Source organism: Erpetoichthys calabaricus, chromosome 9, assembly GCF_900747795.2.
Source record: "Erpetoichthys calabaricus chromosome 9, fErpCal1.3, whole genome shotgun sequence".
Taxonomy (NCBI): domain Eukaryota; kingdom Metazoa; phylum Chordata; class Cladistia; order Polypteriformes; family Polypteridae; genus Erpetoichthys; species Erpetoichthys calabaricus.
Window position 1 is genome coordinate 81026128 of NC_041402.2, and position 26801 is coordinate 81052928.

The 26801-nt window shown below is 37.4% G+C and overlaps 1 protein-coding gene and 1 long non-coding RNA gene across 2 annotated transcripts; both read left to right on the forward strand.

Moving 5' to 3' along the window:
* The first annotated feature begins 4793 nt into the window (after nt 1-4793).
* On the forward strand, nt 4794-24010 carry psmd7 (proteasome 26S subunit, non-ATPase 7). The gene is made up of 7 exons (XM_028809808.2): nt 4794-4978; nt 9739-9830; nt 10363-10455; nt 12335-12432; nt 13882-13962; nt 15607-15698; nt 23499-24010. Exons 1-7 carry the CDS (start codon nt 4905-4907, stop codon nt 23953-23955), a joined length of 987 nt encoding a protein of 328 aa, XP_028665641.1. The 5' UTR covers nt 4794-4904; the 3' UTR covers nt 23956-24010.
* LOC127529175 (uncharacterized) lies at nt 20483-23081 on the forward strand. Its single transcript, XR_007935858.1, has 2 exons — nt 20483-20658; nt 22825-23081. It is a non-coding gene; the product is annotated as an uncharacterized LOC127529175 (long non-coding RNA).
* Nucleotides 24011-26801: the final 2791 nt, after the last annotated feature.

The window sequence follows — 26801 nt, forward strand, 5'->3', positions numbered from 1 at the left end:
ACAGGGAATGCACAAACCAGTGTGTTTCTTTATGCCAGTCCCAAGCCCAGATAAATGGGGAGAGTTACGTCAGGAAGGGCATCCGGAGTAAAATTTTGCCAAATCAATATGCGGAAAATAATACAAATTTCCATACTGGATCGGTTGAGCCCCAGGTTAACAACGACTGCCACCAGTACAACAAGGTGCTGGTGGAAATTGGGCTACTGTTGGCTGAAGAAGAAGAAGGAGAAGAAGAGGGGGGGAGATGTGTCCGGAGGCAGGTGGAGAGGAGGAAGGTAAAGAGAGTGGAACTGAGGGTAGAAACTTTGAATATCAGGAGTATGACTGGTAAGGGGAGAGAGTTAGCAGATATGATGGAGAGAAGGAAGGTTGATATATTGTGCCTGCAAGACACTAAATGGAAGGGGAGTAAGGTCAGGTGGATCGGAGGTGGATTTAAATTGTTCTATCATGGTGTGGATAGGAGGAGAAATGGAGTAGGGGTTATTCTGAAGGAACAGTATGTCAAGAGTGTTTTGGAGGTGAAAGGAGTGTCAGAGAGAGTAATGATTATGAAGCTGGAAATTGGAGGTGTGATGATGAATGTTGTTAGAGCATATGCCCCGCAAGTTGGGTGTGCAATGGATAAGAAAGAAGATTTTTGGAGTGAGTTGGATAAAGTGTTGAACAGTGTACCTAAGGGACAGAAAGTGGTGATTGGAGCGGATTTCAATGGACATGTTGGTGAAGGGAACAGAGGAGACGAGGAGGTGATGGGTAGGTATGGTGTCAAGGAGAGGAATAAAGAAGGTCAGAGGATAGTGGATTTTGCCAAAAGGATGGACATGGCTGTGGTGAATACGTATTTTAAGAAAAGGGAGGAACATAGGGTTACGTACAAGTGGAGGAAGATGCACACAGGTAGATTACATCCTATGCAGAAGAGTTGATCTGAAGGAGATTGAAGACTGCAAAGTGGTGGCAGGGGAAAGTGTAGTTAAGCAGCATAGGATGGTGGTCTTTAGGATGACGTTGGAGATCAAGAAGAGGAAGAGAATGAGGGCAGAGCCAAGAATCAAATGGTGGAAGTTGAAAAAGGAAGACTGCAAGATTGAGTTTAGGGAGAAGGTGAGACAGGCACTGGGTGGTAGTGAAGAATTACCAGACAGTTGGGAAACTACAGCAGATGTAGTAAGGGTGACAGCAAGAAGGGTGCTTGGTGTGACATCTGGACAGAGGAAGGAGGAAAAGCAAACCTGGTGGTGGAATGGGGAAGTACTGGAGAGTATACAGAGGAAGAGGATGGCAAAGAAGAAGTGGGATAGTCAGAGAGATGCAGAAAGTAGACAAGAGTACAAGGAGATAAGGCACAATTTGAAGAGAGAGGTGGCGAAGGCTAAAAAAAAAGGTGTATCATGAGTTGTATGAGAGGTTGGACACTAAGGAGGGAGAATTGGACCTGTATCGATTGGCTACACAGAGGGACCGAGCTGGGAAAGATGTGTAGCAGGTTAGGGTGATAAAGGATAAAGATGGAAACGTACTCACAAGCGAGGAGAGTGTGTTGAGCAGATGGAAAGAGTACTTTGAGAGGCTGATAAATGAAGAGAATGAGAGAGAGAGAGAAGGTTGGATGATGTGGAGATAGTGAATCAGGAAGTGCAACGGATTAGCAAGGAGGAAGTAAGGACAGCTATGAAGAGGATGAAAAATGGAAAGGCTGTTGGTCCAGATGACATACCTGTGGAAGCATGGAGGTGTTTAGGAGAGATGGCAGTGAAGTTTTTAACCAGATTGTTTAATGGAATCTGGGAAAGTGAGAGGATGCCTGAGGAGCAGAGAAGAAGTGTACTGGTGCCGATATTTAAGAATAAGGGAGATGTGCAGAACTGCAGTAACTACAGAGGAATAAAATTGATGAGACACAGCATGAAGTTATGGGAAAGAGTAGTGGAAGCTAGGTTAAGAAGTGAGGTGAAGATTAGTGAGCAGCAGTATGATTTCATGCCAAGAAAATGCGCCACAGATGCAATGTTTGAGGGTGTTGATGGAGAAGTATAGAGAATGCCAGAAGGAGTTACATTGTGTCTTTGTGTACCTGGAGAAAGCATATGATAGGGTGCCTCCAGAGGAGTTGTGGTATTGTATGAGAAAGTCAGGAGTGGCAGAGAAGTACATAAGAGTTGTACAGGATATGTACGAGGGAAGTGTGGCAGTGGTGAGGTCTGCAGTGGGAGTGATGGATGCATTCAAGGTGGAGGTGGGATTACATCAGGGATCGGCTCTGAGCCGTTTCTTATTTGCAATGGTGAGGGACAGGTTGACAAATAAGATTAGACAGGAGTCCCCATGGACTATGATGTTTGCTGATGACATTGTGATCTGTAGCGATAGTAGGAGGAGGTTGAGGAGACGTAGAGATATGCTCTAGAGAGGAGAGGAATGAAGGTCAGTAGGAACAAGACAGAATATATGTGTGTAAATAAGAGGGAGGTCAATGGAATGATGAGGATGCAAGGAGTAGAGTTGGCGAAGGTGGATGAGTTTAAATAATTGGGATCAACAGTACAGAGTAATGGGGATTGTGGAAGAGAGGTGAAAAAAGAGTGCAGGTAGGATGGAATGGGTGGAGAAGAGTGTCAGGAGTGATTTGTGACAGACGGATATCAGCAAAAGTGAAAGGGAAGGTCTTCAGGACAGTAGTGAGACCAGCTATGTTATATGGGTTGGAGACGGTGGCACTGACCAGAAGGCAGGAGACAGAGCTGGAGGTAGCAGAGTTAAAGATGTTAAGGTTTGCATTGGGTGTGACGAGGATGGACAGGATTAGAAATGAGTACATTAGAGGGTCAGCTCAAGTTGGACGGTTGGGAGACAAAGTCAGAGAGGCGAGATTGCATTGGTTTGGATAAGTGGACAGGAGAGATGCTGAGTATATTGGGAGAAGGATGCTAAGGATAGAGCTGCCAGGCAAGAGAAAAAAGAGGAAGGCCTAAGAAAAGGTTTATGGATGTGGTGAGAGAGGACATGCAGGTGATGAGTGTAACAGAACAAGATACAGAGGACAGAAAGATATGGAAGAAGATGATCCACTGTGGCGACCCCTAACGGGAGCAGCCGAAAGAAGAAGAAGAAGTAAATTATGAACCTATACAAGTTTTATTGTTATTACAAAGTATTATTTCATCACTTTTGGTTTGTTTGTGCTTGTAATACTGACCTCAACATGATATCTGAATATTTTCAATTGACATTCATAGTCACCACTATAGTCAAAAATAAGAAGACAATCCATTTCTGTTTACAATTTCAATAATTAGCTTCTTTTTCTCTTAAACTGCTTATTTTATTAAATATACTTTACTGTTTGTCCATCCATCCATCCATTATCCAACCCGCTATATCCTAATTACAGGGTCACGGGGGTCTGCTGGAGCCAATCCCAGCCAACACAGGGTGCAAGGCAGGAAACAAACCCTGGGCAGGGCGCCAGCCCACCACAACTTTACTGTTTGTTCTCTATAAAAATGAATTACCCTATAGAATACCACTTTCTTGCAGGGAGATTTATAAAAACAATATTTTATTTGGACTTCAATTTAGTAGGGAGGCTGAGTGACTTTTTTACAAACAGGACTCAAGGGTTGTCTGACTGACAAGCTGTCCTCATCACTTTCTCCTCTTTACTACATGGTTTAGTAAATGGTTGAAAATGAAAATCTGAAAACATGTTTATTTTAAAATTTGCTGATAACTCAGTGATGGTTAGCCTACTAAATGAGAAAGAAAACAGTCTAATTCAGTGGAAGATTACTTTGTTAACTGCTGTGATGAGACTTTTTTTTATATCTAAATGTTGCAAAAACTAAGGAACTTAATTAAAAGTGATTTCAGAAGATACACAAGGCAGTGGAGATTGTTGACAGTTATAAATATCTGGAGACAATCATGGACTCTGAACAGAATTTTAAGGAAAGCCATCTGAAAAAAGGGACAGTAAATCTTGTCTTCTCTGCCTTTACTTATGTTTTGCTGCACTGGTTAGGAAATCTTAATGTCAGCAAGAAAAACAGAATAAATCAAATTGTAAAATGGAGCAATAAAAAAGCAATGTTCGAACAGTCCAATCTCACAGACCATGCTTAAAAGATGAGTATTGTGGAAAGCAGAGTGGATTTTGTCAGATAGGACTCATCACTACATTCTCAACTTCAGTTGCTGCCATCAGGTCAAAGGTTCAAGATTAAAACACAACCATTTTATTTCAACTGCTATTAATCTTCTACATAACTTCAATTTTTAATAAACATCTACAGGCTTAAATCATAGGCTTCATTTGCTTCAGTTTGCTTTGCTTTTAGTAAAATCTAAATTTTGGTTTAATTATTATGTCTAACATGTCTGAACTAATGCTTTTACTGTATTATGCTCACTCCTGTATTTTACTTATTTGCCTAAGTTTGATGACTATTTTTTGTGACATGTTTTTAATATGCACGCACACTGTGATCTGAATGACTAAATAGGAAGAAAATTAAAAAGAATTAAAAACTTCTGACTTGACAATTACAGTCACTGACAAGGTAAATGTCCCTCTTGAGACAATAAAATTGAACTGAAATGAAGATTTTGCTTAAAATCAGTATTACTTGGAGGCCTTCAACTTGTCGCGATTATAATTCCCACTCTACTCCAAAAGAGGGCAGTAATACGCCTGTTTGTGAATATCCGTGTCGTAATTCCAGAAAATGCCCCACATCAACATGGAACGATTTGCACTGTTGCATTATGGGAACGCCCCGCACCATGATGGCGTAGCATTATTGACAGAATTGTGGGATTTTGGAGGAGTGTCTTGTTAACGAGTAGGATTTTAGCTCTTTGTTTTATCTTCTTTTGTAATATTTAGTATTGTTAGAAAAATGCCAGAATTAGCGGTAGAAAGGGTGGTGGTACATCCATTAGTCTTGCTAAGTGTGGTCGATCATTTTAATCGGTAAGTAAACTTTATTATTTTTATGACAGATAATACCGTCAAATGTGGGGACTCACCGGAGCATTTTCAAGCAGGCCTAATAATATTTAAACTGAACAAGAAACATAGAAAAGAATTGGTTTAAATGGAGCACTGCGTAGAAAGCCTAATTGTGATTTACATATTTCATTTAATGTAGTGGGTTGATTTTAAGATGTACTTTTGTAGTATACCAAGACCTTTAATAGCACTGTTAGAGCTCGCGTTGTTAAATGAAAGTGCAAATCATTCATTAGAAAGAAGTACCATCGGACAGCGGAAGTAGACCATTAAACAGTCGCTAGGTTTAAGATGATTTGTTTTTTTTTAAAAACAACTATTTAGTTTAGTTTATGAATATGTTGAAGCCCTGTAGGACATAATAAGGTGGTTATCTGCTGAGTCATACGGAGCAAATGGTCATGATTTTAAATACTGATAGTCAGAAAGGTGTTGCTTTTCAGATGCCATTTAAGTTTTTTGGGATTTTTTTTACATTTTATGAGTCAAGTTCACTCTGAACATATTTTGCGGGATACAGAATTTAGAAAAACTAAAAGGCATTGAATGCCTTAAATCACCAGCTAACAAAATTGGTGTAAACATTATGACAGGACACCTCGTTCGTGCATTTAAATTGTACATTTCAATTAAACACATTGGTTTCTCGGCTTAGTTAAATAATTAGCTAGTGCTTTATTTGTCCCAGGGGGAAATTTACAGGAATATTTAATAGTAGCTAGTTACATTTCTGCTATTAGCGGTCGCTGATCTGAATCTTTTTTTAAGAGTCGGTAATTCATTTTGTGAGTTTCGTTTTGTTACAGTAACAATTAGTGCCAGTTATGCCTCATAACTCTTTTATTTTTATTTTTAAAAAAACAAAGTAAAATTGACCTTAGTATAAAGGTACCGCTGGTATGTAAGGATCTGTTAATTTCTGGAAGTTTAGTTGCAGTGTGGTAGGTAAGGATGAAAAGGGAAAGAAGCACCCAATACGTTGTCGCTTTCTATGTGGTCCTGTACTGCTGATGTTATTATTGATCATTCAGTTCCGCCACGGTGCTAATTTCAAAAAAAAAATCTATTCTCTTTTGATACTTTTAAACTTATTTTCTATTTAATATTGCTTGCTTGATTTGATTTCTTTCTGGATGCCTTCTCTCATTTATATAAACCTGAATCCTGATGTACACACCAGATTGATCTCATCTTGTACATTGGATAGATAAGATGTTCGGTCTTATGTGACAGATTGTTTAGCTGAATACTTCTTCAGTGTCTGTGCATTAGTTTTATATAACAAAGTGTGTGTGCTTGTTAAAAAGAAAGAAAAGTTCTGACAAGGCTGTCATAGTGAGGCGTTACTGAAAACATACATACATGTATGGAAACTTCTGACTTCAACAGTACACTTTGGGTGAATTGTTTAAAACTCACTTTATAACCCCACTATAGATTTTATACTAACTGGTAAACTATACATTTGGCATATCGTTTAAGACCTGTACTTTGTTGGAAAAAATGACTTGTGCTCTGAACAATATTCACAGACGGAGTATTTCACTTTATTGACTGTATCACAATTCGAGTGGGTGAAAAGTTTAACATGCACTTTGGTAGCACAGTTTTTAAATTGTTGAGCCAAATGTTTTAGGTAGCCTTTCACAAGTTTCTTGCAATGAGTTGCTGGAATTCCGGCCCATTCCTCCAGACAGAACCAGTGTAGCTGGGACAGGTTCGTAGGCCTCCTTGTTCAGACACACTCTCTTTTTTCAGTTCTGACCTCAAATTTTCAATCGGATTGATGTCAGGGCTTTGTGATGGCAACTCCAATACCTTGTTCTTGTTGTCCTTGAGACGTTTTGCCTCAACTTTGGAGGTATGCTTGGAGTCTCTGTTGATCTGGAAGACCCATGTGACTGAGCTCTTGAGATGTTGCTGCTGTATATCCACATTACGTTCCTTCCTCAAGATGTCATCTATTTTGTGAAGTGCGCCAGTTCCTCCTGCAGTAAAGCTCCCCCACAACATGATGCCCCAATCCCGCCATCCTTGTTGGTTGGGATGGTGTTCTTTGGCTTTCAAGCCTCACTCTTTTTCTTGCAAACATAAAGAAGGCCATTATGGCCAAACAGGTCAATCTTGGATTCATCAGACCAGAGGACATTTTCCAAAAGGAAATATCTTTGTCCCCATTAGCCATTCCAGACTGCAGTCTTTTTTTATGGCAGCTTTGGAGTAGTGGCTTCTTCCTTGCTGAACAGCTTTTCAGGTTATGTTGATATAAGGACTTGTTTTTTTTACTGTGGCTATGGATACTTGCGTACCTGTTTCTTACAGCATCTTCACAAGGTCCTTTGCTGTTGTTCTCAGATTGATTTGTACTCTTCGTGCCAAAGTACGATTCTGTCTCTCTAGGAGACAGAATGAGTCCCCTTCCTGATGACTATGTGGTCCCGTGGTGTTTATATCTGTGTATTATTGTTTGGGCAGATGAATGTTAAATCATAAGGCATTTGGAAATTGTTCCTAAGGATGAACCAGATTTGTGAAGGTCTTCACTGATTTATTTTGTATGTCAAACAAAGAGGAACTGAGTTTAAAGGTAGGCCTTAACATACATTGACATGTTGAATCTAATTAGATTAATTGGCTATTTAAAGCTAATTGTCTATAATTTCCGACATTTTCTGGAATTGTCCAAGCTGTTTAAAGGCACAGTTAACAAAGTGTATGTACAGTGCATCTGGAAAGAATTCACAGCGCATCACTTTTTCCACATTTTGTTATGTTGCAGCCTTATTCCAAAATGGATTAAATTCATTTTTTTCCTCAGAATTCTACACACAACACCCCATAAAGACAACGTGAAAAAAGTTTACTTGAGGTTTTTGCAAATTTATTAAAAATAAAAAAATTGAGAAAGCACATGTACATAAGTATTCACAGCCTTTGCCATGAAGCTCAAAATTGAGCTCAGGTACATCCTGTTTCCCCTGATTATCCTTGAGATGTTTCTGCAGCTTAACTGGAGTCCACCTGTGGTAAATTCAGTTGATTGGACATGATTTGGAAAGGCACACACCTGTCTATATAAGGTCCCACAGTTGACAATTCATGTCAGAGTACAAACCAAGCATGAAGTCAAAGGAATTGTCTGTAGACCTCCGAGACAGGATTGTCTCGAGGCACAAATCTGGGGAAGGTTACAGAAAAATTTCTGTTGCTTGGAAGGTCCCAATGAGCACAGTGGCCTCCATCATCCGTAAGTGGAAGAAGTTTGAAACCACCAGGACTCTTCCTAGAGCTGGCCGGCCATCTAAACTGAGCGATCAGGGGAGAAGGGCCTTAGTCAGGGAGGTGACCAAGAACCCGATGATCACTCTGTCAGAGCTCCAGAGGTCCTCTGTGGAGAGAGGAGAACCTTCCAGAAGGACAACCATCTCTGCAGCATTCCACCAATCAGGCCTGTATGGTAAAGTGGCCAGACGGAAGCCACTCCTTAGTAAAAGGCACATGGCAGCCCGCCTGGAGTTTGCCAAAAGGCACCTGAAGGACTCTCAGACCATGAGAAAGAAAATTATCTGGTCTGATGAGACAAAGATTGAACTCTTTGGTGTGAATGCCAGGCGTCACGTTTGGAGGAAACCAGGCACCGCTCATCACCAGGCCAATACCATCCCTACAGTGAAGGATGGTGGTGGCAGCATCATGCTGTGGGGATGTTTTTCAGTGGCAGGGACTGGGAGACTAGTCAGGATAAAGGAAAGATGAGTGCAGCAATGTACAGAGACATCCTGGATGAAAACCTGCTCCAGAGCGCTCTTGACCTCAGACTGGGGAGACGGTTCATCTTTCAGCAGGACAACGACCCTAAGCACACAGCCAAGATATCAAAGGAGTAGCTTCAGGATAACTGTGAATGTCCCTGAGTGGCCCAGCCAGAGCCCAGACTTGAATCCGATTGAACATCTCTGGAGAGATCTTAAAATGGCTGTGGACCGATGCTTCCCATCCAACCTGATGGAGCTTGAGAGGTGCTGCAAAGAGGAATGGGCGAGACTGGCCAAGGATAGGTGTGCCAAGCATGTGGCATCATATTCAAAAAGACTTGAGGCTATAATTGCTGCCAAAGGTGCATCGACAAAGTATTGAGCAAAGGCTGTGAATACTTATGTACATGTGATTTCTCAGTTTTTTTATTTTTAATAAATTTGCAAAAACCTCAAGTACACTTTTTTCACGTTGTCATTATGGTGTGTTGTGTATAGAATTCTGAGGAAAAAATGAATTTAATCCATTTTGAAATAAGGCTGTAACATAACAAAATGTGGAAAAAGTGATGCGCCGTGAATACTTTCCGGATGCACTGTAAACTTGTGACCAACAGCGATTGTGATATAGTCAATAAAAGTGAAATACTCTGTCTATGAACACTGTTGGAAAAAATTTACTTTGGCCCTGCACAAAGTAGATGTCTTAAATGATATGCCAAATTTTATAGTTTGTTAGTATAAAACCTGTGGAGAAGTTATAAAGTGAGTTCACCCTAAGTGTAAACGTCTGACTTCAACTGTATAGAGAGACTTATGAATAGACAGAGAGAGAGGTACAGATACATGTACAGTGTATATAAGTTTGAATTGGTTGAGTTTTGATTGAGGTAAAAATCTTTTTACTAGTTATTTCTGTTTTCATTTTATTAAAAAAAAGAAAACTTTTTTTTTACCTTTTTACAGAATAGGAAAAATAGGCAATCAAAAACGTGTTGTAGGGGTCTTGTTGGGTTCATGGCAGAAGAAAATTCTTGATGTCTCCAACAGCTTTGCAGGTATGCCGTTACTTTGATTTATTTTATGATCTTGTGTCATAACCCTTTTCAGTGTAGACTAACCCAGTATGGTACATTGATAGGAGACATGCTTGTGTCTTAAAAGACAGTTGGATAAGTTATCCTTTAACTGCAGTTTGGAATAGAGATGTTTGTCATATCCCTGCAATATTTCTGTCCTTGTTTTTTACACTTGTTTTTTATTTTTGATTTTACTTTGGCACTTTGGTTTTGCAGGTATCAGGAATTATTGAATAATGCAAAAGAATTTATTACATTATAGTCTTGCAGTTACTTCGTAATGTATTAAAAATGCACTTTTAACAAAAATTAAAGTAAAAAAGTAACAGATATATAAAGCATTGGTTACTTACACTTGCTTTGTTGTTCATTTTCTGAGATCTATTATAAGGTCAATAATAGTTTTTTTTTTTAACTGTTTTTTTTCCTGAATTTTTTTCTTGTCTTCTATTTAAATCTCTCATGTTTGTTCCTTCTGCTAGTTTAATTAAAATGTGGTTTCTTTCTGCAGTCCCCTTTGATGAAGATGACAAGGATGATTCTGTGTGGTTTCTGGACCATGATTACTTGGAGAACATGTATGGCATGTTTAAAAAGGTTAACGGTGAGTGCACATTTAGACGGTAAGGCGCTTCTTTCTTAAAAGTACAACATTGGTGAAATATACATTTTGTTTTTTTTTTTTTTTTTTTTTTTTTTTTTATAACACTTCTTAGGTGTTTTCTTTATAAACTTCTCATGTGTTCTGTTGGTGCAGTGGTGAATGCCATTGTGTCTTAGCTCCAGAGTGATGGATCTGTGCCCTGGTCCAGGCATATGTCTGGATTTGCTGAGGATGCACTGGATTCCTACGATATTTAAAAGATTTGCATGTTACTTATAGGTGACTGTAATTTTGGTCAATGTGAGCGAGTGAATGTGAATAAGTACATCATAAAGTGGACTCACACTAGTCAATTATTAATTTCTGCCTAATGCATTTCCTATGGGTTAACAAAAAGAATGATCGCTTGCATAGGTTATATCAGTGATACCCAATGTGGGGCGCACGCAATTTGATTTTTTTAGGGGGGCAATTTGAGAATTTAGGTACGTTAAACAATTTATAAAATAAAAAAAACAGAAATTTATTGTTAAAAATGATAGAAAAAAAAATAAACAAATTTTATTTTTACAGAGACATTTATATATTTATATAAACATAGAAGGGGTGATGAAGAAACCCATTAATTTATGATTTTACAACCAGCTTGGGTTTTTCTACTTAAATTGTTACCATTAAAGTAATATGAATTGTAACAATGATTATAAAATTTTGCAATATAACAAAACAATATATAAATGATTTTGAATTAGAAAAACCCAATTCTAAATATATTGAACTAGGTACTAAAATCAGTTATCAAATGTATCAATGCGATCAAATCTAATGCAAAATGTGTCTCTTCAAGCAATTTTGTGAAGATAAAAATGCTGACCATGTGAGACTTTTACTTCACACTGAGGTAAGGTGGCTCTCAAAGGGGAATTGTTTGAAAAGATTTATGGAACTATTTGATGTTCTTAGTGACTTTTTAAGCGACAAGCCTGAAATGAAGCAGCTGCTAACCGTTGATGGTAAAACATTCGTAAGTTATTTAGCAGATATCTTTGTGAAACTGAATATGTTGAATAAACAACTTCAAGGAACAAATAAAACTCTTGTTGATGCAAAACTTTTGGCAGTTTCTTTGGCTAAAAAATGTGAGGTGATTGATGCTGCTGTACTTGTCATTGTGGATCACCTGCAAATATTGGCCTCCGATTTAAAAGAAAGATTTTCTGATTTAAAACAAAATCCCTCTGCAGCAGGCATGAAGCGCAAGGATCTCGCTAACTTTTAATCTATTTATCTTGAAGTGAGCTCAAATTGTATTTTGAATTTTTTTTGTACCTTTTATTTTTGTTTTTATTTTATTCTTTAATTACTGTAAAATGATCAAAATATTACAGATAAAGCTGTCATTAAAGTAGGCTCTTATTATGTTTTCAGAACTGTGTTTGCTGTATTTTCATATTCATATTATATTTATATAATATATATAATTTTTTTTTTTTTTTAACAATTTCTTAGTGATTTCTTTGTCAGTACTTCAACTATCTTTTCCCTCTTTTGTTTCCATGTTCTTGGGAAGCTTGTTTAGATCAAAATAATGACATTATGGGGTTCCTCCACTTGAATAGGAGTTTACTTTTTGAATAGGTAATAATAAGAATAAGGTATATGTTACAGTGGGGGACATCATGATTTGAGAGTGGCCTAGGTGGGGCATGGCCAAAAAAAGGTTGGGAACCACCTGGGTTATATAATATAACTGTATGGTCAGGATTGTCTTATTTGAAGCTGTGAGATGACATTTGGATATTCTATTTAACTCTGACAAATAATTGGGGAATTTTGATGCACCCATGTCTTGACTGTCCTGCTGTTCTTTCCTTTCTAGCAAGAGAAAGAATAGTCGGATGGTATCACACAGGTCCTAAACTCCACAAGAATGACATTGCCATTAATGAACTGATGAAACGATATTGTTCTAATTCCGTAAGTATTTCTTTTATGTCGAGGAATTAAGTTAATGATGATGTATTACCTTGTTCATGTGTTTTCATTTTTGTCAGCTATGTTTTGCTCAAAATATGTACAATTTAGAAGGCTGAATGCTTTGTACTTAGATGATTAACCTGAAATAAACGTGGTGTGTGCTCCCAGCGCTGCTATTTTTTGGTTAACATCCTAGCCCATTTTGTCATGGTGTGTAATCTAACTACACTAAAGCTGCGCAATGTGGAGTATTTACTTGAAACGAGATATACATGAAAAGGTATTACATGAGATAAACAGTAATTTGGCTCTGACAGATTACTATCCTATTAAAAATAGGAAAATTAATATATTTATTTCACTACATTATTGCTACTCAAATCACTATTCCCTAATCTTAAAAATTACTGCAGTTTTGGTGCCAATGTTTCCTTTTCTATTGTTTTTTTTCCTAACTCATGAGAAATGACATAAATAACACATGGCATTCTATTTCCAGGGAACCAGTCATATTTACACCTAATCTGTTTAAAGTGGTAAAGGTGAAGCCTTCCATATTTTTCTTATGTTCAGTACAGGATGCACAGTTGAGATTCAAGTTGTTAAAACTAATGTAATTTCATCACAAGAGCAACCCTGAGTGAGAGAATGAAAATAAAACCAGCTCTTGGGTGCATGTTGCACTCTCCAAACTACATGCCATATTGGATAACTGTTGATAAATCTACTAAAGTGAGATCAGCATACTACAAAAAGATTACAAACATTATTGACTACTAATATTACTGTCCTACTAATCAAAAATATGCAGATAAATAAGCACAGAAAACTGAAGGATGGTTTTGAGATTTGATTGATTTGAGTTGAGATTTTCTCTTTCAGTTTTTTGGAAGTATTGCATTGGTAAAAATGGCAGTAATTAATTGGAGGAGTCTTTGTTTGTAGAAAAACAAGATCATCAAAATGTATGGTCCTAGCACAGACATAACAATGAACATTGCTAGATTGTGAATTGCAGTTAAAAAGAGATGAGGTTTTTCAATATTTTACTTAAATTTCAATGAAGTTGGACCCCATGTCTTTATGGTACTGTGTTATGCTTGTGTTCTGCTGATTTTAGGATGTGTAGTTATTTGCAGTGAAGATGTAAGTTGGGAAGTAGTTCCTCAAAAAACATTACAAGGCATTCCTTAATTTATTAGCAGAATGTTTTTTGTTGTCTTGACATGTGGCACTTTTGCTTCTCGATTTTTTTTTAATTCAGTTTGAGGAGGTATTTGTGTTCTGTGCAGGAATTTTTTTTATATTTTTTTGGTAATGAAACCATAGTACATAATCTCTTATTTACCACTTCCATGTCTTCTCCAAATTTTTAAAAGTAATAAAGTATTGATATGGAAGAGGAGGTTAAACAGAACTGATTGTAATCACACATTTCCTTTTTTCTAGGTTTTAGTTATCATTGATGTGAAGCCAAAGGATTTGGGCCTGCCTACAGAAGCCTATATATCAGTAGAAGAAGTGCATGATGTAAGTGACAAACACCACAGTTATAAGAAGCTTCACAAATGAGAATACTGCTCAGTCCATCAGTGTCATTTAGGTTGCTTTATCAGCTTCATGATTCTGTAGTGTGTTGCAAGCCCCACTGACCCTTTTTGTAAAAAAAAAAAAAAAAAAAAAAAAAAATGCTTTCTGGCTTTAGTCTAAAGTGCACTTCTTCTTAATTTCAACTGGTGTCTTAAGTATGCAACTCACTACTTAATTGAAAAAAACATTTGACGGATCAAACCAAGGAGGTTTAATTTCCTTAGTGTGTCAGAGTAGGACATGCCCTTTAGTCTCTGGATCTACTGTGCTATATGGGTCTTTGCTGCTTCTAATGCTGATGTCTTTGTTGTATAGGGTGGTAACAGATCTCCACAAAGTACTTTATATCCTTTCTTATCAGTGCATTGTACAGTCTGCACATACTATCATATTAAATGACACCACTACAATATACTGTAATTAGAATTTATTTGAAATACGTCTTATTCAATGGCAAAGCCAGACATTTGAGTGTACAACAATGGTTATTTGTTTTACTTCATACTCATTTTGGTACAGTGTTACTCCAGACATGCTTCGTAGTGCTGCATTATGTGTTTTTTGTGCATCACTTGCACAGTCAGCCTAGCTTGGGACAGTATTTTCTGTTCCACGGCCCTATTTGCTTAAATCTAAAGGTATACTCGGAGCAGATTTTTTTTTTTTTTTTTTTTTTTTTAAGACTTCTCTGGTACACAAAAAGTGTGTTCTGTATCTGATTCTGTTCTAATTCACTTTTAAATCTAAGATCCTTGACTGTTGTTTTATAGTCAGATGTTCTCATTCATGCAAATGGGAAATACTGTAACTGTCATATTTTCTGATTTTCTTTGTATTATTATAATACTTTAAACCCCCACTTTAAAGAGAATTTTTCAGTGTCAGAGCACAGAGCCAGCATATGGTGTTGCACGATTAGTTACAATCTTACTGCCTGCTGGCTTGATCCATAATGCCCAAAGCAATGACGCCTAATTAAAAATATCCAGGCCACCTTTATAATATTTTTGCTGCATCCATAAAAAAGAAAATGACCCCATTTAATTTAACCCCATTTGTTATTCCTGGCTCTTGCCTGCAACATTCAACTGGTGTGCTGTGCCACAAATTTATCAGACAGGGTCTGCACACTATGTCTACTTTGTACTAGCAGCATCTTGTAGTATTATTATTATTATTATTATTATTATTATTAATAATTTTATTTATTTATTTTTTTTTACACCAAAACGTATTTTACTAAATTTCCAAACTGCCATTAATAAAAGTATTCACTAAATAAAAATTATGAGAACTTAATAGTTGTGTAGATAATAAGAATTTTCCTTTGTATACTTTTTTTTCTGTATAATACGAGAACCAGGGAAAGCCTGTTTAAGTAGCTCGAAGGAAATTATTTATTAATCTATGTTAGCTACATAAAAGGTGAACAAACTTGCAGACTCCACTGTTACTGGAAGTGCATTATGCAAGAAATGTTACATTTTGAAAAGGTTATAGTATAAAGGAGTTCATAATGAGCTTTCTGGATTTAAAGTTTAAAGCCAATTTTATCTCTTGTATAATAACCGTGATTTTGTTTAGGATGGGACTCCTACATCAAAGACCTTTGAACACGTGACGAGTGAAATTGGTGCAGAGGAAGCAGAGGAAGTAGGTGTAGAGCACTTGTTAAGGTAAGAGTGCACATTGAAGGTACGGATTTGGTCCTTTCAGTGGACAGTATTTCGGGTGCAGGCTACTTCCATGCTTGCAGTGCAATAAACAAAAAACACACCCCAAGTAGTGCATCCATCTAACCAATGTTTTATTATGCAGAAGAAAATGAAAGTTTTAATAAAATCATTACTATAAGCAAGATGAGAGGGAAAAAGAGAACATGTCTGTGAATGCGTTGACAGCTCAAGTAGGTTGATTATTACATACAGCTAAAGACAAAATTGGTTCTTTCATTTTTTTGTATATTTTGTCCTCCTTGCTGCTAAACAAACATGAGACTTATTTTAAATGATTGCATTAGCTACTGTATGTAATGTTAAAGGTAACCAACACGACAACTTTATTAAAGTTCATGCGATAAAGTATTTAAGTTAAAATAGATGACAGTTCGTTTAAATAATTGATTCATTTTGCAGTTTGGAGTAATATTTGTTTCCTTTTTCTTGTCAAGTAGGCTGAAGCCTCTTGTCAACAGTGTTTATTATCCATGTCCTGTGGAAATGTTGTATCTTCAGATTTTTGTTTTTATATAACAAAACCTACTGTAATTGAAATGTACAGTAATATAATTGAAAATGGCAATTTTACCCATTATCAGGCCACAGTAGTACCATTTGCCCTGTTTACTATAAGATGACTTTAATTTAAAACCACTTTACATCATTTGAAAACCTGGCACTTGCAATCTATAATCCATTTTTTTTAACCTAGTTCATAGGAACCAATTTTGGATGAGTCACTAGGGCAGTGAAGTTCATAACTACATCTATTCATTCTTTCATACTGGGCCAATTAATATAACCCATATGCCTTTGGGGAAGTTAAAATTACCTTTTGTTTTATTAATAATAATAATAATTCATTACATTTATATAATTAAATCCCATTCAGACTGATGTTATCGTGCTCAGTAAAGAACGTTAATTTTTAAGTTTTTCTGGCCCTGAGAGGGACGGCAGTCAATTGAATATTTGTTACAATGCTAAATGCCCCTTCTGGTAACATGCTTGTGGTTCACCATAAAATATTTCCAGGCAAGGGTGGCACTGTGATGTTGTGGTTAATGTTGCATCCTTATGGCTCTAATAGTTTGGGCTCAAATCCTAGCCCTGGTCTCTATCCATGTGACCATGTTAAGTATGCACAATTTCATTTTGTGAATATGTGTTTCTAACACTGGATTCACTTGTCTGCCTATGCCCCAATAATTGCATTTGCCAACTTTACACAATGAATGGACTGATGTATTAGGGAGGTTAAACCATTACCGGAAAATCGGCTCCTTATTGTTCTTGTATGGCAAAGAATATCTTCTGTCACCACAGCACTTTCTCAGATTGGATTTGATTACAGTTCATTCTTTGATTAGGCTGCTACTGGATATATTGACCTTATCTCACATATTTAAGTTATTGCAGCCTGACACAACATAGCCTGTCCTGCAGATGTGTGTTAAGTATGTTGGAATGTTATCCTAAAAAGGAAAAAAAAACATTGGGATGGCCTCTGATTTAGTTTCAAAATCTAACCCAACAATTACCCAACATTTTGGCAAATTGTGTCCTCATATAACTTTTCATTTACACGTAAAATGGCATATACAGGGGATTAGAAAGCATTCAGACCCCTTTACTTTCTGCACACATTATTGTGTTGTAGATTTAATTTTAAATGGCTGAGTTTGCTATGTTTATCCATCTATCTACACTAAATGACAAAGTGAAATTATGCTTTCAGAAAGGTTTGCAGATTTATTAAATATCAAAAAATATATACTTCTCATTAATATAAGTATTCAGAGCCTTAATTGAGTAAGTTGTGGAAGCTCCTTTGTTAGCATTTACAGCTCTCAGTCTTCTTGGCTAAGTCTCTACAAGGTTTTTACACCTGGATTTGGGCAGTTTATCCCAATGTTTCTGGCAGATCCTCGCAAGCTCCTTCAGATTGGATGGGAAGCATAAGATGAGAAGTCAGACTTGACCCAAAGCAAATCCAAAGTTGTCTGGGCTGAATGCTTCACGTTATTGTCATGCTGAAAGGTGAACTGTCACTCCAGTTTAAGGTTAGATTGTCGTCCTTCTCCATCTCAACAAAGGACTTCTGAAGCTCTGTTACATTCATCATTGGGTTCTTGGTCCCCTCCCTTACCAAGGCATTTTTTTGCCCAGTCACTCGGTTTTGCTGGACAATTATTGAGGTCACCATGCTCCTGGGAATACTTAAAGCTTTAAAAATGGTTTTATGCCCTTGCCCTGACCTATGTCTCACCACAATTTTATCACAGATGTCTATAGAGAATTTTTTGGACTTCATGGCTTAGTTTAACGCTTTGACATGCAGTGTGAATTGTGGGACATTATATACACGGGTGTGAGCCTTTCTAATTATGTGCAACAATTCAGTTTGTCACACATGGACTCCTGCCAAGTTCTAGACCGGGGTAGGCAATGTCGGTCCTGGTGAGCCACAGTGGCTACAGGTTTTCATTCCAACCCAATTGCTTAATTAGAAACCAATCATTGCCAATCTTAGACCTTTTTTAATTTTATGGCTTGTTAGTCTGTGCAATGTAAGGCTCTTATATCGTAGATTTTTTTTTCCTTACCAAGGATATCATCCAAATGATTTGAAGCCTAAAACAGATCATTTTCAGTCTGTCACATTTTTCTAGCTGGAGAACTGCTGGCTGCTTTGTCTTTTACATCTTATTGCTAACAAGGAGCAATTAAAACAATGAATGCAGCAGTTTAAGATTGAAATAAGCAATTAAGGTTGGAGAACCTTAACAAGCGAGACCACTAAAATGAAGCATCAAAATGTCACTTAAGCAATATGTGCTTCATCAGTAATAATTGAGTTCTCGTTAAGGAACTGGGTTGGAACAAAAACCTGCACATACTGCGGCTCTCCAGGACCGACATTGCCCACCCCTGTTCTAGACACATCTACAGGATAATTAAAGCAAACAGGATGTACAGTACCTGGCCACAATTTGCAATGCCACAGCAAAGGCTCAGAATACTTGTGTGAATCAGAGATTTTTTTAATACATTTGCAAACATTTCTGAATTATTGAGTGTAGACTGAGAAAGTGATCGATTTAAAATTATATCTACAACACAATAAGCCACATTCCTTGTCATGATTATTTCTTCTTATGTTTACCTCCTTCAGCAATGTATTCAGCAAATCCTTTTACTGTCAAACTTGATCATTCTTCTTTGTTTATTAGAATTTTTTTTGCAAGTTTAACAGTTCTTTACAGTTGTATGCTTTTATAAATACTAGTTTTTCATCATCTCTGAAAATGAGTGATACTGCTTTATGATTAGTGTTTCAAACAGGATAGGCCATTTTTATCTTTATTTACCACAATGCATTTATTATACAGCATTAAACACTGTCCAGTAGGTCACTATACTGCAAGAGCAACCTCAAAAGTGAACATGGAGGACTAAAACAGGTACACCCTTTTGCATTTTAGTCTGGCTGTTTATTAAGCAGATGCTGGTCAAGTGTCTACAGAGACACCAGATTCATTATTTTCATTTAACCATTTTAAGTTAAAGTTATGATCAGTAGCTAAATGTCTTCTCACCAAAGTACAGGCTAATAGTGACACAGCATCATTTAAAAAAAAAAAAACTGCATCTGTTCAAAATAAGTTTTAACTCTTATCATTTTTGGTTATTAGTTTATGCCATTATTAGCTCATAAAAACAGCTAATTCTCAAACATTCTCCTAAAGTATGCAGTTGCTGCAGGTTTTCATTTGATCCAGTGTGGTTGTTGGTGCCACAGTTTTTGATTTAAATTATAAATCTCTTTTTACTATTTTTGCTTGTGTATGTGTTTTACATTTGCACAAAAAACTGGTATTTTTAGTGTAACCTAACCAACCTTTGACTCCTCTATTTGTAATTAGACTAATTAGGCTTTGCCCCCTGCTCGCTTTGTTTAACGCCCCTGGCCTGCGCTACACGCCAACCACTTCACATCTTTGTCCTTCGCGTATGTGGATTTCATTTTCACCAAACAACACATCTTTTGATTCTCGCGGATAGGCCTCTTCATGGGGAAGAAACACTACTTTTCCCTGATGGCAACACAAAGTTTCCAACTTAAAGTTTAAATCTGAACAATATATTCGATCTCTTTTCGCTGTTCCGTTATTTCACCAAGTAATTTTTTTTTTTTTTTTTTTTTTGAGACTTTCGAATTTTAGTACTTTCATTATCTCTAACCTGCTGTGCATGTGTATCGTGCCAATGTTTTTGAATTCTTTATGACGTTCTACTTTGTCATCTACTCTTTGTCTTTTATTTTCTGCCCCGGGCGTGGTTAAATCTCTTGGCATAAAGTCTCGTCTTCCGGGATGTGAAAGTATCTCTCCCAAAAAGTTACCTCTCATCGCAGGATTATTTTATTATAATAGAGAGATATGTTTACTCAGTTGTTTGGAAGCACCTTCCTTAATTATCCCAATATAGTGAAAATTTACAAAGAACAAGGTAAAAGCAGGTGCAAATACTGTATGCTAAGGTAGTTTGGTGTACTTAACTGCCCCTGCACTTATTAGTAATAGCCTAAGAGAGCGTATATTAACAAACAAGATAATGATTGTTTTTTTTTCTGTATAAATGTCACACCCCAGAAACTTTAAAATGTTTTAGGAAGATAATAGAGACCCAGGGCTAGCAGAACAGTGAAGGAGGCAAACACAAAAGGGGCAGTTTAAAAATGTAAAAATCTCTAATAATATTAAAATTGGTTCAATGTGCACTATGACTAAAGGTGAATAATAAACGGTGATGTAAAAGCAGTGAACAAGAAAAACGCAACCAAAATGCAAATATTCTCTCCGTCTCTTCCAATTACATACATTATTGCATCTCTCCAAAAAAGTCAGTATGGTGTGTTCACCTGCCATTAGTGCTGGGTGGTATACCGGTTCATACCAAAAACAGTTTTTTATTTTTGTTATGATATGGATTTTTCTTATACCGGAACACCGGTTTAAATAGCCTAAACAACATTTGGAACGTGGCGCAGTGGGAAACTGTTTAAGGGGGGACCTTTTTCACTGGTGCACTGCAAAATACGCATGCAACAGAGTACATGCGTTAGTGGAGGTATTGAGCGGTGAAAATTGACAGAGAACATTCTGAAACTGAAGCTGTAGCAGATGATAAAGTTGAACATGATGACACAGAAGAACTTTTGACGAAAAAAGGTGCCGTGTCTGTAGATACTTTGGTTTTAAAAGGTCGGATGTGGACCATTATGTTCAAATGTGTGAATACTGTTTCTATACTGCTGGATAATTCTGCAAACCAAGTTGTACTTTACACAGTATTGAAAAAAAAAATAATGTACCTGGTTACTGTGTAATAGTGTGATGATGCTGGTCCCCTACAGACTCCCTCTTCCCACATGGGAGTCTGTTGAACCAATACCGTCGATAGTTATGACCGAGATGAGCTGAGAAATCTCATTGAAGCCAGGGGATGGTGGAAAGTGCTCAAGTGCTTTTGTTAGAAACAAAGTAAAACCAAAAGTGTGCGTTGTGCAGTGTTCAGAAAAATACAGTACCCAAATAAATAGCAAATCCATAAAGCCAGTGTAACGTGGAGATAAAATCCAAAATAAATCTGTTAAAATGCAGTGTGTCTCTCCTTGCCCGATCGCAGCACACCACCTTATGTCTCCACGGCTCACCCTTCACTGGCGGAGCCTTTGCAGCACGAACTGCTTTCTGCCAACCCCTGTTTTGGCTGCCTCCACACTGCGCGGCCAGACCGTCCGAGGTCGGCACACCTCCCGTCTTCCTTTGTGCTCACTCAGTCGCTCCTCCGATCCATTGGGAGGTCTTACATTTCGCTCGCCCCACTCTACACGCTTAGTCAGTGGGGTGAACCAGCCCCTAGATCGCCTCAGCCTGCGCTCCCTCATGGAGCCCCAGCTCATGCTGCCTTCTCCTTCCTGGTGTCTGGATCGTCTCCCATGACTGCCTTTTCCCTTATTTAACCTCCTTGTGTTACTTTTTCTTTTTTCCTTCCCCCTATCCTGCCGGCCCATAAATATACGTCTCCGTGGGCGCAGCGCCTTATTCACACGCCGCAGTAAGCCGCCGAAGCAATTGAGAATGATCAGGTGCGACTAGCCCCAATCACCTCATCAACTCCCTGCAATCGTGCAATCGCGCCCACGGAGATGGACACGGCGAACTGGATTTAAAAACTGACCTTTTTTTTTTTTTCTTTTTTTTTTTTTTTTGAAGCCTCGGACCCACTATACCACAAATAGCATTATAAATGCAAGTTGTAGTTTTATTATTTATGTATATAGCTTAGTTTGATGCAATTTGCCTTAATAATAGTTCAGTTGGTAAAGATGTCAGCACCAAGTTGCACTTGTTTTATTTTATTTTGGTGAATACTGTGTAATGTACCTGGGCTTGAAGTTTTGAAGTAATAGTATTATTACTGGAAGTTGCACTATTATTTATTTTATTGTTATTATTTATTAGTTTAAATATTATGCAGTTTAATGATGGTAAAGTTGTTTAAAAAGTCACTTTAACGTGTCAGTGGACAGAGATTTTTAACATTAAACAGAAAATGTAGTTGGTTTACAAAAAATATTTACCAATTGTTTCTTTTCTAAGACATGTTCAGTGCAATACAACTTTTGACAAGCTCCTCTGGATATTTTACTAAGTCTAAATGCCTGTTTGGATGGTTGACAATTTGCAAAATTTGTTCAATAAAAAGGTTCTATATTTTGACAGCGACTGTCATGCATTGTGATTCCTTCTCTTCATTAGTGCCCCACTCCTTCAAAACTATCACTTTATGGGGCCATGCAGACCTGTATTAATACTTGTGTGCACATTAAAATGTTTTTTTGTACAATGTTCAATTCTCACGACAGTGGAATAGGCTATTCTTAGCCAGTCTACTGCAGTAATTGCAGTGGAAAATGTGGTTAACTCATGCATGGGAAAAAAATACTGTTGAATACTGTGAAACTAGTACAATTTTGAAAAATACCGTGATACAGAATTTTGGTCATACCGCCCAGCACTCCCTGCCATTGCCTCCTCCGCCCATTGTGAACTGTCTTGTTGATAGGATGCCCTGCAGAGAGACCAGCCAGTTTGCGCTCCAAAACGTGGGCAGTGCCTGACATGAAGTCGGTGACAATCGCATGTGCATCCCATGTTTGTATCATTCAGATTGGGTGTATATGCTCATGCCGACCTACACTGGCAACTCTGTTTGATACCACCTTGCCCAGTAAGCTAGTAAGTAAAGACTATGGATTTTCAATAGAGAAAGGGGGAAAAAAATTAAACCTCCAAAAAGCTACATAAGGTTATCACCGGTGTGCATCACTGCAGTAGAATACATTGTTTAATTACTGTAAGAAGTGAACAGAACTTGGTTAATTTAGAGGCTGACACAAACATGGCAGCAGCTAAATTCAGTTAAAAAGCACCTTTTTAAATGAAAACTTGCAGACTGATTTAAGCCTTCAGTAGCTTGATGCTGTATGTTGCATAATATCTTTTTCAGAAATTCTGTTGAACTACTGAGTCAAAAAAAATATCAAGTTACTTAAAAGGGTAAAAGTTATTACTTTAGACACTTTTATCTATTTAACAAATTCTAGATGCCCACTAGGTTTTAGTAGTATTTCTGATATTCTGTAGCTGTATACCAGTCAAACACTGTGTTGTTTCATTTTATTTACAGAGACATCAAGGACACTACTGTCGGTACCCTCTCCCAGCGCATCACAAATCAAGTGCACGGCTTGAAAGGGCTAAACTCAAAACTACTTGACATCAAAAGCTATTTGGAAAAGGTGGCAACGGGCAAATTACCCATCAATCACCAGATCATCTATCAGTTGCAGGATGTCTTCAACCTGCTGCCAGATGTTAACTTGCAAGAATTCATCAAAGCTTTCTATCTGAAGACCAACGACCAGATGCTGGTTGTATACCTGGCCTCCCTTATCCGATCTGTGGTAGCACTGCACAACCTCATCAACAACAAGATCGCCAACCGTGATGCTGAGAAAAAAGAAGGCCAGGAGAAGGACGAGGGTAAAAAAGACAAGAGGGAGGAAAAGGACAAAGAAAAAGACAAGGACAAAGAGAAAGGAGATGCTTCATCAAAGAAAGATGATAAAAAAGAAAAGAAATGAATTTGGACATGAACGTATCATTCTAAATAAAAAGGAGAAAAATCTCTTGCTGAAAGATGGTGGTTCTTTTTCAGCATTTTCTGTCTTTCCTTTCTCCATTATGTTGCATGGAGATGGGAACATGTATTTAACTTTTTTGTTAGAACAGTCCTGGAATGTAAGTATTTTAGGGTCTGGAAGAAAAAAAAATCATTTTTCTTTTCGGATGGCATCGTTTTTTTAAAATGTATTTAATTTTGCTACTTCGCCTAGTCTATGAGGGTCAGTGCCTTTTTTGTGCAGTTTCATTTAGAATTAAAGGCATTCAGTCACTAATGTGCCATTTCTGCCCCCTAAATGTTTGCAGAGCATTCTATTGAATGTCTTGTGGAGGTTTTAAATATACATTAATCGAGAAGAGGCACTCTAAACATTAATGCAGAGGTATAAACTGTACTTTTGGTTAGAGGTATTCCTCCTCATTTAGGTTGAGTGGTAAGGAATAATTTGATTTCACTCAGCTTAAAAAATTTCTGTGAAATGTATTATTTAAACCTTTAACTGTTAAAAAAAAATGTTTTTTCCATGCATATAAACAGATTCTAATTTTCTAGAACAGAAAAGGCAGATTTTGCTAATGCTTTAATCAATTGGACCTGTCTTAGGTGTTGATCGATCATTTAAAGATGGGATCAGCTCAGTTTATATTTTTATTTTCCCCTTACGTTCTTGCTGCCTGATTGTGACAATGGAAAATTCTCACTGACAGTACAACAGATGAAAAGAAATGTAAAGTTATTTTCAGTTAATTGCAGTGATGTCAAGGGTTTGTGGGTATTTTTTTTTTTCTCCCCCATAAAGAAGATGCAAAGCTTAACAGATGTGGAAACTGGTCTGCTGTAGTAAGCAAAACCTAGGGAGATTAGAGAGAGAAAACATTTGCAGTAGTTTGGCACAGGGCAGAGGAGTTGGTACACAAAACCTTTGACTACTCAGTTTATGGTACCACTGACTGCGGCTCCTCAATTTCTGGTACCTTCAAACTGGACTCATTTATTATGTTGATTGAAAGTACGATAACAAGTCACTTTATCACCCAGCATGAATCATTAGGCTACTTTTTGGCAATCAAACTCAGAGTATCATTAAATATAAGACTAAACTTGCAATATTAAAAAAGAAGCTCTATAATCATCAAAAGTCTAGAAGAAAAAATAGTTTAATCGAATCAGTATATGTGATACTAGCTGCATGTGGTTTTTGTGACAAAAAAACAACCCGAAGACTTCCCAGTAGTTTTACTATATTCATGAACTTGGAGAGGCATCCACTAACTCTTAAGAGTTACACAATGCAGAGGATGTGGACCCACCTGTGCTTGCTGCCCCACCGGCAATGCCATATCTTAGCCGTATTGCTGGTAAATGAGTCCTTTAAATCTTTGTCTTGAGAACATAATTCCAGACAGATAATGTTTTTAGTGAAAATTTCAAACCTTGTCGTCTGCTGCTGAGGTGTTTCACTTGCACATGGTTGAGCAGGGGCGTTTGCTTTGTTTCGCCGTTGTCTCTTCATTTGTGTCATGGTGTTTGCCGCACACAGATCTTTCATAGTGAGAAGTTCATGCATGCGCCATCTAGTGGCTGTGGTTGAGCGTGAGCAGATTGGCGTTCTTCATACACACACAGGTCTTTTGTTTATATGTGTCTAATTAGAAATTTAAACAAATTATATTGCATTTAGTTGGTGGTGGAACACTTTTTCCAACTCCAGTAAACCAATAATTGCTTCTGATTCCACAGGCCTGCTGTATGCAACTGTTGTGAATTATCACTAAATGCTTAATGTGAAAATGAAAGCAAAAAATGTACAAATGAGTACTGCTGTAGTCCACGATTTCTTAGCTCCTTTCTGTAATATCATATTGTACAAGTTGTAACATAAACCAACCCAAAATTTGTCTCTTGCTTTGTTTATACTGTCGTTTGAATTTAGAACTCATAATTATTAAGCAGAAGACAAATTTTTGATGTATCAAATTTTGTGACACAAAATACTGCCAATTCAAAATGTGGCATTACCACATAAGTGAAATGAAATGCTAAGACATGAAAACATATTTTGTCAAAAGCAGGGACTTCAAAAAATCTGCTTGAAAAGCTAGCACTAAAGTGTAACATGGCAAACTGAGTGCACTTTGGCAGAACCGTTATTTACCTCTTATGTAATGATATGAAGTTGAAAATTACATGGGCATCACTGTACGTGAAAGTTGGCTGGGACCAGAAGCTACATGTTTTCACACATATTTAATTTTGCATCTTCAGACAAATACAGCAAACCACAGAATTGTTCCATAAATGCACTGCTGAATCCACAGGCTTGTTTTCAAATTGGACTCTATTGGGACCAAAAAAGCCCACAGTTCCCATGATATGCACAAATGCTCCTGGGAGCAGCAAGCTGCAGGTACTGCTGTTCTCTTGAGCCGCCGATGTGAGAACGAGTGCTCGATACCACCACATACCTCTCACCGATACTGATTGTGAAATGGGGATAGAGTACAGGGTGGAGGAATGATCCAGCAGTGCGTTAGGCAGAGAGGGAGCAGACACATTCCCAATGCACGTTTTTTCTGGACAGCAATCCATGAGTGAAGTGGACATGGTGGTGGAGAGGTCTCAGCTTTATGTAGTGTGTTGCTATTTTCATTTTTCTTAACTTACAATGTTACATTTCCCTTTATTTGTAGATCCAGTCACAGCTAACGAGTTAGTAAGGCATTCAGGCAGAATAAAAGGACAGCCACTACTGGAGCAAAGTTGGATGTTAACTCCTGAAAACAAAATTTTACATTTGGATGGTTT